General features: G+C 38.2%; 1 protein-coding gene across 6 annotated transcripts in view; it reads right to left on the reverse strand.

Moving 5' to 3' along the window:
* Positions 1-13,117, reverse strand: part of TTC27 (tetratricopeptide repeat domain 27) — a 301,004-nt gene that overhangs the window by 252,501 nt on the left and 35,386 nt on the right. Inside the window, exon 1 of one of the 6 annotated variants that reach the window (XM_064277232.1) lies at positions 5,484-6,614. The exons of the other annotated variants lie outside the window; for them this stretch is intronic. Coding sequence (XP_064133302.1) covers positions 5,484-5,544 — 61 coding nt within the window. The 5' untranslated portion in view covers positions 5,545-6,614. Of the gene's footprint in view, positions 1-5,483; positions 6,615-13,117 lie in introns of those variants that run through there. 6 annotated transcript variants of the gene reach the window in all.

The following is a 13,117-nucleotide window of genomic DNA, read 5'->3' on the forward strand; positions in this document are numbered from 1 at the left end:
CAGAAGTAGACTTCTGGGTCTTTCTTCCTAGTCTGTCTTGGTCTGGAAGCTCAGCTGAAACCTGTCCTCCATGGGTGACCCTGCTGGTATCTGAATACCAGTAGCATACCTTCCAGCATCACAACAACATGCAAGGCCCCACAGTACGACAAACTGACAAACACGTGGGGGAGGATACAAGATAAATACACATAAATCAGTTGGATTCCTTTACACCAACAAAGACAATGACAAAGAGGAAATCATCAAATTAATACCACGTACAATAGCCCCTAAAAAGATAAAATACTTAAGAATAAATCTAAAAAGAGACGTAAAAGACCTACACAAAGAAAACTACAAGACACTGTTGCAAAAAACCAAGAGACCTACATACGTGGAAAAACATACCTGGCTCATGGACAGGAAGACTGAACGTTGCAAAAATGTCTATTCTGCCCAAAGCAATCTATACATACAGTGCAATCCCAATCCAAATACCAGTGACATTATTCATGTGATGGAGAAACAAATCACCAACTTCATATGGAAGGGAAAGAGGCCCTGGATAAGTAAAGCATTACTGAAAAAGAAGAACAAAATGGGAGGTCTCACTCTACATGATTTTAGAACATATTGTACTGCCACAGTAGTCAAAACAGCCTGGTAGGGGTGCAACAACAGATATACAGACCACTGGAACAGAATTGAGAATCCAGACATAAATCCATCCACATATGAGCAGCAGATTATTTGACAAAGGCCCAAAGTCAGTTAAATGGGGAAAAGATACTCTCTTTAACAAATGGTGCTAGCATAACTGGATATCCATTTGCAAAAAAATAAAACATGACCCATACTTCACACCATGCACAAAAACCAGCTCAAAATTGATCAAAGACCTAAATATAAAATAAAAAGCAATAAAGATCATGGAAGAAAAAACAGGGACGACACCAGGAGCCCTAATACATAGCATAAACAGTATACAAAACATTACAAAAACTGCACGAACAGCAAAAGAGAAATTAGATAACCAGGAGCTCCTGAAAGTCAAACACCTATGCTCAGCCAAAGACTTCACCAAAAGAGTAAAAGGATTACCTACAGATTGGGGAAAAGTTTTTAGCTATGACATTTCCAATCAGCATTTGATCTCTAAATTCTTCATGTTTCTGCAAAAACTCAATGACAAAAAGACAAATAACCCAACTAAGAAATGGGCAAAGGATATGAACAGGCACTTCACTAAAGACATTCACGTAGCCAACAGATAAATGAGGAAATGCTCATGATCATCAGCCGTAGAGAAATGCAAATCAAAACTACAATGAGATTCCATCTCACTCCAACAACGCTGGCATTAATCCAAAAAACACAAAATTATAAATGTTGGAGAGGTTGTAGAGAGACTGGAACACTTATACACTGCTGGTGGGAATTTAAAATGGTACAACCACTTTGGAAACTGATTTAACGCTTCCTTAACAAGCTAGAAATAGAACTACCATATGATCCAGCAATACCACTCTTTGGAATATATCCTAGAGAAAGAAGAGCCTTCACATGAACAGATATATGCACACCTATGTTCATTGCAGCACTGTTTACAATAGCAAAAAGATGGAAGCAACCAAAGTGCCCATCAATGGATGAATGTGTAAATAAATTATGATACATATACTCACACAATGGAATACTATGCAACAATAAAGAACAATGACGAATCTGTGAAACATTTCATAACATGGAGGAATCTGGAAGGCATTATGCTGGGTGAAATTAGTTGCAAAAGGACAAATATTTTATGAGACCACTATTATAAGAACTCAAGAAATAGTTTTTAAACAGAGAAGAAAATATTGATGGTTACAAGAGGCGGGGGAGGAAGGGAGGGAGGGAAAGGAGGATTCACTAATTCAACATAGATAAGAACTATTTTAGGTAAAGGGAAAGACAACACACAATACAGGAGAGGTCAGCACAACTGGACTAAACCAAAAGCAAAGAATTTTCCTGAATAAACCCGACGCTTCAAAGGCCAGCGTAGTAGGGGCTGGCTTTGGGGTCCATGGTTTCAGCGGACTTCTAGGTCAATTGGCATAATAAAATCTATTAAGAAAACATTCTGCACCCCATTTTGGAGAGTGGCGTCTGGGGACCATGGTTTCAGAGGACATCTAGGTCAACTGGCATAATAAAACCTATTAAGAAAACATTCTGCACCCCATTTTGGAGAGTGGAGTCTGGGGTCTTAAACACTAGCAAGCGGCCACCTAAGATGAAACAATTGGTCTCAACCCACATGTAGCAAGGGAGAATAAAGAACACCAAAGATACAAGGTAAGTATGAGCCTGAGAATCAGAAAGGGCCACATAAATCAGAGACTACACCAGCCTGAGACCAGAAGAACTAGATGGTGCCCAGCTACAATCAATGACCGCCATGAGAGGGAGCACAATAGGGAATCTCTGAAGGAGCAGGAGAGCAGTGGGATGCAGACATCAATTCTTGTAAAAAGAGCAGACTTAATGGTCTGACTGAGACCGGAGGGACCCTGGAGGTCACAGTCCCCAGACCTTCTGTTAGCCCAAGACAGGAACCATTCCTGAAGCCAACTCTTCAGGCAGGGATTGGACTGGACTCTAAGACAGAAAATGATACTAGTGAGGAGTGGGCTTCTTGGATCGAGTAGACACATAAGACTCTGTGTGCAGCTCCTGTCTGGAGTGGAGATGTGAAGGCCAAGGGGGACAGAAGCTGACTGAATGGACACAGAAATACAGGGTGGAGAGAAGGAGTGTGCTGTCTCATTAGGGGGAGAGCGACTAGGAGCATATTGCAAGGTATATATAAGGTTTTGTATGAGAGACTGACTTGATTTGTAAACTTTCACTTAAAGCACAATTTAAAAAAAAAAATCCCGTAGGACCTTAAATTCTCATAAAAAGACCAGACTTAATGGTCTGAGACTAGAGGTACCCTGGAGGTCATGGTCCCCAGACATTCTGTTAGCCCAAGACTGGCCCCATTCCCAAAGACTGGACTGTAAGATAGAAAATGATACTGGTGTGGAGTGAGCTTCTTGGTTCAAGCAGACACATGAGACTATGTGGACTGCTCCTGTCTGGAGATGCGATGAGAAGGCAGAGGGGGACAGAAGCTGGTTGAATGGACACGGGGAATGCAGGGTGGAGAAGAGGAATGTGCTGTCTAATTAAGGGGAGAGCTGCTAGGAGTACATAGCAAGGTGTGTTTAAGTTTTTGTATGAGAGACTGACTTGATCTGTAAACTCACTTAAAGCACAATAAAAAAATAAAAACAAAATCCCTGCAGGGCACACCAGCCCAGAGGCAAGGACTAGAAGGAAGAAGGAGACAGGAAAGCTGGTAATATGGAACTCAAGGTCGAGAAGGGAGAGTGTTGACATGTCTTGAGGTTGTTAATCAATGTCACAAAACAATATGTGTACTAATTGTTTAATGAGAATTTGTTCTGTAAACCTTCATTTAAAATACAATAAAATAAAAAGGAAAATAATTCCATTTACAAAAGCATATAAAAGAATAACATACCTAGGAATAAATTTAACCAGGGAGGTGAAAGACGTGTACATGGAAAAGCACAAAACACTGCTAAAAGAAATTAAGGAAGATCTAAATAAATGGAAAGACATTCTGTGTTCATGGACCAGAAGACTTAATATCTTTAAGATGTCGAAAGTAACCAACAGATTCAACAAAATCCCTGTCAAAATTCCAATAGCCTTTTTTGCAGAAATATTAAAGCCAATTTGCAAATTCACATGCAATTGCAAGGGGCTCCACATAGCTGAAAAATTTTTGAAACAAAGCAGGGGGACCCACACTTACCAATCTCAAAACATAATATAAAGGTACAGTAATCAAAACTGTGTGGGACTTTTTTACTGATAGACATATAAACCAATGGAAGGGAATTAAGAGTCCAGAAATAAACCCACACATCTATTACCAACTGATTTTAGATAAAGGCATCAAGTCCATTCATTGAGGAAAGAAATGGTCTCTTCAATAAATGCTGCTGGGCCAGTTGGATTTCCACACGCAAAATGAACTTGGACCCATACATCACACTACCTGGCCTAAGTATAAGGACTGAAACCTTAAAACTCTCAGAAGAAAATGTAGGGATAAAGCTTGCGGACCTTGTTTTTGGCAATAGATATAACATTAAAAGTATAAGCAAGGAAAGAGGAAAACAGACCAACTGTACTTCATCAAGATAAAAAACTTTTGTGCATCAAAGGACTTAATCGAGAAAGAAAATCTTCAGTAAAAAAAAAAAAAAAGAAATAGAGAAAGCAAATTTTAGGTGCGATATAAGAAAACAAAAAAAAAATAAACCTATTGCCGTCAAGTGGATTCCAACTCATAGTGACCCTATAGGACAGAGCAAAACTACCCCATAGGATTTCCAAGGAACAGCTGATGGATTCAAACTGCTGACCTTTTGGTTAAAAGCCAAAGAACCTAACCAGTGTGCCACCAGAGGACTTGATTATTCTATTCCTTGTACTTTCTGTTATTTAAATTTTTCATATCAAAAAAGTTCAAAAGAGAGAAAAAAAAGCACCATGACCTCCAAATCCCCTTCCCCCAAAGAAGTTTGGAGACCATGAGTTTACTCAACTCCTTTACTGTACAGCTGAAGAACTTGTGCTTCTAGATCTGCCATAGCCATGAACTAAGAACAGCAGAAGTAGGACTAGAACCCACATTCTCTGTCTCTCTGACCACCAGGCTGCCTCACAAGCTAACCTGGGTTAAAAAAACTGGAGATTCACCAAGAAGAAACGTGGGTTTTTTTCACAAGACAATGAAAAAAAAATAATTACTTTCCTTTAGGTACATCCCAATTTGTTTTATGTGTTAGCAAAAGCACAAGAAAAGAATTCTCTAAGGGTTCAGGAAAACAGATAGGATTTTACATTTATGGGTTCCATACAGCTGTTTCTTGACCCAGACCCTAACAAAAGGCCACAGCTGCAAGCTGAAGAAGCATTAAGACAAAAGGGATACTGGCATCTAGTATTCTAAGAACCATGAGTTATTGATCAAATAAATATTACATCATATTTCCAAAGACAGGCATGGTCTCACATTCTCCAGGTGCTTTTCTGAGCCACAAATTATAAGCTTTTAGCAGGTTACATGAGCAAAACATACAACCCAATTTTAAATTCTGAAAAAGAATTTAAGGTTACATTGCTGCTGTTGTTAGGTGCCGCTGAGTCAGCTCCGACTCATAGTGATACCACGCACAACAGAACAAAACACTGCCCGGTCCTGTACCATTCTTACAATTGTTGCTGTGCTTGAGCCCACTGTTGCAGCCACTGTGTCAATTCATCTCATTCAGGGTCTTCCTCTTTTGCTGACCCTCTGCTTTACAAAGGATAATGTCCTTCTCCAGGGACTGATCCCTCCTAACATGCCCAAAGTACGTGAGACACAGTCTTACCATCCTGGCTTCCAAGGAGCATTCTGGCTGGCTGTACTTCTTCCAAGATAGATTTGTTCATTCTTTTGGCAGTCCATGGTATATTCAATATTCTTTCCCAACACCACGATTCGAAGGCGGTCAATTCTTCCTCGGTCTTCCTTATTCAGTGTCCAGCTTTCACATGCACACGAGGTGACTGAAAACACTATGGCTTGGGTCAGGCGCACCTTAGTCTTCAGGGTGACATCTTTGCTCTTTGACACTTTAAAGAGATCTCTTGCAGCTGATTTTCCCAATGCAATGTGCCTCTTGATTTCTTGACTGCTGCTTCCATGGGCAGTGATTGCGGATCCAAGTAAAATGAAATCACTGACAATCTCAATCTTTTCTCTGTATATCATGATGTTCCTTATTGGTCCAGTTGTGAGGATTTTCTGAATTTCTGGCAATTCCTTGTTGATATACTGCTGCAGCTGCTTTTGAATGGTCTTTAGAAAAATTTTACTTGCGTGTGATATTAATGATATTGTTTCATAATTTCCACATTCGGTGGGATCACCTTTCTTGGGAACAGGCATAAATATGGATCTAAATTCAGGTAGACATACTGAAGGTTATACCTCGGCTCTAACGGACTTGTTCTAATTGTTTTCCATTTTAACTTTAACTTGCATGTGAGTAATTGATGGTCTGATCCACGGTTGGCCCCTGGCCTTGTTTGACTGATGATATTGAGCTTTCCTGTCTTTTTCTACAGTTGATTTGATTCATGTGTATTCCATCTGGCAAGGTATATAGTCCCTGCTTATGTTGATGAAAAAAGGTATTTGCAATGAAGAAGTCGTTGGTCTTGCAAAATTCAATCATGCAATCTCCAGCATTGTTTCCATCACCAAGGCCATATTTTCCAACTACTGATTCTTCGTTTCCAGCTTTCGAATTCCAATCACCAGTAATTACTAGTGCATCCTGATTGCATGTTTGACCAATTTCAGACTGTAGAAGTTGGTAAAAATCTTCAATTACTTCATCTTTGGCCTTAGTGGTTGGTGCATAAATATGAACAACAGTCATATTAACTGGTCTTCCTTGTAGGCGTGTGGATATTATCCTATCGCTTGAAATGTTCTTTTTGACGATGAATGCAACGCCATTTCTATTCAAGCTGGCGTTCCCGGCATAGCAGACCATTTGATTGTCCTATTAAAAATGACCAATACCAGTTAATTTCAGCATTCCATTTCATTTTTGACAACTTACAATTTTCCAAGATTCATACCTCATACACTCAAGGTTCCAGTTATTAATGGATGTTTGCAGATGTTTCCTCTCATTCTGAGTCATGCCACATCAGCAAATGAGGGTCCCAAAAGCTTGACTCCACCCATGTCATCAAGGTCAACTCTACTTCGAAAGGAGGTAGCTTTTCCCCAGTTGTATTTTGAGTGCCTTCCAACCCGCGGGGCTCATCTTCCGGCACTATATCAGACAGTGTTCTGATGCTATTCATAAGGTTTTCACTGGATAAATCTTTTCAGAAGTAGACTGTCAGGTCTTTCTTCCTAGTCTGTGTTAGTCTAGAACCTCAGCTGAAACCTGTCCACCGTGGGTGACCCTACTGGTATTTGAATAGCGGTGGCATAGCTTCCAGCATCACAGCAACACACAAGCCCCCACAGTACAGTAAACTGGCAGACGCATGGGGAAAAGTTACATTATTAATAATGTAAAAGGTTACATTATTAACTGCTAAAGAACATATGTTAAAAGGAAAAATTACTCATACTGTACTCTATCACTTACTCTTAATAATACGTATAAAGCTATTGGAAAAATCTGAAAACTATAAATTGAATAAAGCTGTCTAGTAACAAGATAGGTAAATGGGGAGCTGAAAGGGGTGAAGAGGGAGATAACTCTGCCTAACTGACTTTTTGTAGTTAAACTTTTTGTTTTGAGGTAAAATCCATATGCAGTTGTAAGAAGAGTGATACCATATGCCCTCAAGCCAACTGAAAGCATCTTGCAAAACTACAGTATATCACAACTAGGATTTTGACATCAGTACAATAATTGATTTTTCAAACTAACCCCCAGTGCTGTCGAGTCCTTGGAAACTTTTCAAACTAGCTGCAGGTTAAGCAGAAACCCTTTTAGTTATAACATGAATTATTAGTAATGTTTCTAAAATTAGTAAATATATATTCCTCAACAGAAGTTTACCTAAGAGTATCGAAACTCTTTTAGATATTTAAAATGTTTAAATATAACTTTTAGGTTTTTTCTGATTATAGAAAGTGATGATTGCTTTTGACGGTTAAAATACTAAAATGTCAAAGTAATTTTTCAGAGAACCACATATTTTTGAATAACTTATATAGTTGGTATCAATTTATATTAGCCCAAAGACATATTCTGAAACTGAGGTTGTTTGTATTAAAAAAAAAAATTGCCAAGAATTTAATCATATTGTCTTCTGCTTAAGCAAGCTCTAAAAAAAACCTCCACTTACTCAAGTTTCCAAACAATGAAAAGGTATAAAGCAGTCTAAAAAAAAGCTGCATTCTAAAACTGGCCTTTTGTTTCCACAGATTAAGTCTAGTTTTCAAGTTAAAACAATAAAGTAAAAAAGGATATTTTGTAGTAATAACAATCTACCACTGGCTGAGAGCCTATCAAAATATTCTACCACAGAGGTGGTTGCTGTCACCCCCATTTCACAGCTGAGTAATATACAATCAATTAGAGGAAAGAGACTGAATTTGAATCCAGATCTCTTACTCCACAGCATGTAAGGGACGTTAATACTCATCTAAACATCTCATACAAATGCCCTAGGGTTGGCATCAAGTAATTAGGCCCATAACAGAACCTCACAGGCACTGGTAAAATAAACACTCTAGAAGATACCAAAGGGTAGGGACATATAAGAATATAAATTAGAATTAGGATAGAAGCTTTTGCTACTTAGGAGAACCCAAGGTTCCTGTTTGCCTCAGCTGACTCTTAAAGCCTACCTTCAAGGATCAAAAAATGCTCACAAAGACTGGAAACAACCCAAAGGTCTCATGCCTATCAAGAGAGGACTCGATAAATTAACTATAAAACATAATGGAATGCTATATAAACATACATTAAGTAAAATAAGGCAAAGCACCATGTAATACATAGCATATTACATTTTGCATTAAGAAACAGAAGGGCAAATACAAGGGAACAAAAAGAAACACTGATATAATAAACAAACAAAAACACTAATAAAACCAAAACTAATAAAAGAAAAGAGAGAGAACAGCATAGGAAGGGAACAGGAATGGAAAGGAAACTTCTCTGAATAGACCTTGTTACATAGTTTTGACTTTGGAATCGTTAATTGTTTTGCTTTGAAAAAAAAAGTGCATCAAAAAAAGAAAAAGCAATCTCTAAAAATTAAAAACAAATAGAAGAGAGCAAACTTAACTATACAACAGTATGGACTACACCTTGACATAAAGAAAACAAAAATTCTCACAACTGGACCAATAAGCAACATCATGATAAATGGAGAAAAGATTGACGTCACCAAGGATTTCATTTTATTTGGATCCATAATCAACACTGACGAAAGCAGCAGTCAAGAAATCAAAAGATGCATTGTATTGGGCAAATCTGCTTCAAAAGACCTCTTTAAAGTGTTAAAAAGCAAAGACGTCACCTTGAAGACTGAGGTACGCCTGATCCAAGCACTGGTGTTTTCAATCACCTCATATGCAATGCAAAAGCTGAGCAATGGATAAGGAAGACAGAAGAAGAAATGATGCCCTTGAATTAAGGCACTGGCAAAGATATTGAATATACTGTGGACTGCCAAAAGAATGAACAAATCTGTCTTGGAAGAACTACAGCCAGAATGCTCCTTGGAAGCAAGGATGGGAAGACTGCCTCTCAAATACTTTAGACATGTTATCAGGAGGGACCAGTCCCTGGAGAAAAACATCATGTTTGGTAAAGTAAAGGATCAGCAAAAAAGAGGAAGACCCTCGAAGAGATGGATTAACAGTGGCTATAAAAATTGGCTCAAGCATAACAGCGATCATGAGGATGCTGCAGGACCAGGCAGTGTTTTGTTCTGTTGTACATAGGGTCGCTATGAGTCAGAACCTAACAACAACAATGTATAACAAGTTGATGCCAAGGCTAAGAATTATTTCAAGTGCTTTGAAACATTTTGATTCACAGTACAATATACATAAAAAATAAATTAAAAAATACATAGTAATGTAATATATCCTAAAGACAAACAGAGTTGCAAAGGAATCTTAAACCTCCTTCAGTGGCCTTATTGTTAGTAGTAATACTGGAGTAAGGTACCCTGGTGATACAGTGGTTAAAGCGATCAATTGCTAACCAAAAGGCTGGTGGTTAGAAACCACCAGGGGCTCTGTGGGAGAAAGACATGTCAGTCTGCTCCTGTAGAGATTTATAGCATTGGAAACCCTATGGGGTGGCTATGAGTTGGAGTCAACCCAATGACAGTGGGTTTGGGTTTTACGAATATTGGTATTATTTTGAAACTTCTGTACAGATCAAATAATATGTTAAACTTGGGAACAAGGTTTTCAATTTAAGAAAAAAAGGATACAAATATAAAATCAAAGATATAATCCCTTTGCAAAATTAAATCTTAATTGGAACACTTGGTCAGGGTCATAAATTAGACAAAGTGGCCTAAGTTTGCCAGGGCCTGGTCTCTGCTGACAACTGAACCAGTGCGTTCATCAGGGCGGGGTCTCAAACAGAGCCTCAGCACGAGTTCTTGCCTAGGTTGGGGACTCTGGGACTGGAGGTCAGACCACAGGCTCAGCAGGCATGCTTACAAAACCAAGCGCTCTCTGAGAGTCTACTGGGGCTGAGGAACAGTCAGGGACTAGACTACTATGTTTGCTGGGGCTGGAGTCTCAAACTGGCTGGGGGCTTGACTAGCATGTTCAAGAGGACCAGGCCAGGGACTCAGCTGCATGTTCAGCGAGGCCAGAGCGAAGGGGCGTTCTACATAATTGAGGCTAGAGCCAAAGAGACAGTACGCATGGCTTGGAAATTGGTTCCATACATAAACCCTGTGATACTGATTAAAACTGGAGGTACTGGAGTGAACTCATGGTTTTTAACATATAGATTAAAAAAAAGAAATACTGATGTGCCCATGTATATATAGATATACATTCACACATGTATTTCCTAGCTTTGTCTGCTGAAAGGCTTTAAAAGGAACTAGACCTCCTAACGAGAAGTTATTCATTCCAGGACTGGAGCAGGGAAAGATTTACAAAGTATCTTCTTGGGTCAGAAAATAAAAAAGTATTCAAAAACATGTCAAAAAGACATAGAGGTCAGTTTGAATGGGTTCCCACTGGCCAATCTGAGATGATTTGAACATCAGTGCAATGACAGTAACAGATTACAATCCACTGAATTAATTAGGAATCCATGAGTTCATGCTAATATCAATCTGTAAATGAATAAATTCAAAGTTTGGCGAGGAACAGGATATTTACATGGTCTCAAAGTACCTCACTACAAAATACTAATTAATTATCAAGGAGAAATGAGTAAAAATGACTAACTTCATAGTGAAGAAGACTGGCAGACACCATCTTAATCAAATGGCCAAAGTTAACATCATCAGTAACAGAAAAAATTGAAATCGTGTGCCCTTTCACTTTGAAAGGATGCAAAGAGAAGAATACAGCATCACTTCTGTGATATTCCCACCAAAATGAATAACCTGAATTTAATCATGAGAAAATATCAGACAAACCCAGAGTATGGGACATTCTACAAAGTAATTGGCCTACACTGTCAAGGTCATGAAAGTCAAAGAAAAACTGGGAAATTATTCCGGTATATTCACTATATATCTCACCTCTTCAGTTCTACAGCAGAGTTGTTGTGAGGAATAAATTAATACTAATAAAAACTTAGAACAGTGCCTGGTATGGAGTAAGCACTATAGAAGTGTTAGCTGTATTATTATTATTAATCACTTTGCCTTTCAGTTGATTCCCACTCATAGCCAACCCTACAGGTGGAGTAGAACCGCCCCACAGGATTTCCAAAGCTGCAATCCTTACAGAAGCAGACTGCCACATCTTTCTCCCACAGAGCAGCTGGTGAGTTCTGGGTAGCAGCCAAGCGCTTAACCACTGTACCACCCTGTGTTCCTTATTATCATTATTAGTTATTTGAATTCTGCCCATTGACCAGCTTACAGAAAGGTAACAGAAAAGTGAGCAGGATTTGAAGTCAGAAGCTCTATACCTAGTTCTGGTTCTCGGGTAACTTCTCTGAGTATCAGTTCTTTGTAAAATGATTTAGCTGGATTAGATGATCTCTAAAGGGCCTTTCCAAGCTATATATTTCAGACCTGGACTAGGATAACAGTTGTAGGAATGGGAAAGCAGGATATATATATATGTGACCCTTAGGGAAAAACTGAAAAGATTTAAGAACTGGCTAGATATACCGAATAATGGAAAATAATGAGCCAACTATGAACAAAGAATTTTGTGCTTTGGATAACGTTCAACGTTTAAACAAAAAGAGAAGCAAGTTGACCCAACAGATACGTATTTATTATTTTAATAAATTAGTAGGTTCTCAAAAGAAATGAATATTCGTAACCTTCTGGATCAAAATGTCAACCAATACATTTAAAATGTATGCTAAAACCAAAATCTCATCTCACAAGTTTATTTTGATGCTATACTAAAATCTCTGGATAATTATAATTACAGATGATATTATTTAATACACTTAATAATATTCATTTCAATATTTAAACAAATTTATGGAGGAACAAAAAAATCCACGTATACATCGGTCACCAAGAGACTAATCTGAACGACTATTGCAGTGTGAAAACAATCTAATCCCAGAGCCACAGAGCTGCCTGCAGGTATCACAGCAGGACTCTTTAGGAAAGAGTTCCTGTTTCAACCTCTTTTCTCTTAGACAATAATTTCTTCATTAACTCATCTCGAAATAGCTAAGCCGCAACATTCATCTCACATACTACATGGAACATGTTCACATACTACATGGAACACGTTTTCAATATTAGAGCCCACAATAAATGGTTGTGTGCCCTTAAATTAGTCTTTAGAGAATTGCAGTTTCATTTAGCAAAACATGTAAAAGAATGCCTTTACGTCTTGCTGAAAAACTTACTTTTTAAGATTCTAATCTGCTCCTTTCATAAAATGTGATTATGCCAGCAAAGTTATACTGACATTCTGATGGACTCTATCCTACTCTATCCTACTGATGTAACGCTCTTGGACAAGAATGTAAGGATCACAGTTGTTCAGAAAATCTTCTGCTTATATTTCACAGACTGAAAAAAAGAAATCCTGCCAGCTTTTTAATGATCCTTCAAGAGCAACATCTCAAATATAATATCCTTCTCTGGACACTGAGTCCTATTTCAGTTGTAACTGACTGCTTGGCCAACATTTGGGTCAAATTCCAGAAGAAAACTTTTTTTTTAAATAAAATTGTTTATGAAATGTTGCAGTTTAAGACTATCTGCAGACCTATTTGGACATAGCCAAAACGAACCAATTTACGACTAGATAAAATGAAAAGTGTCATTGATTAGCCTAGAAAAGCAACAT

The sequence above is a fragment of the Loxodonta africana genome, chromosome 26 (assembly GCF_030014295.1).
Source record: "Loxodonta africana isolate mLoxAfr1 chromosome 26, mLoxAfr1.hap2, whole genome shotgun sequence".
NCBI lineage: Eukaryota > Metazoa > Chordata > Mammalia > Proboscidea > Elephantidae > Loxodonta > Loxodonta africana.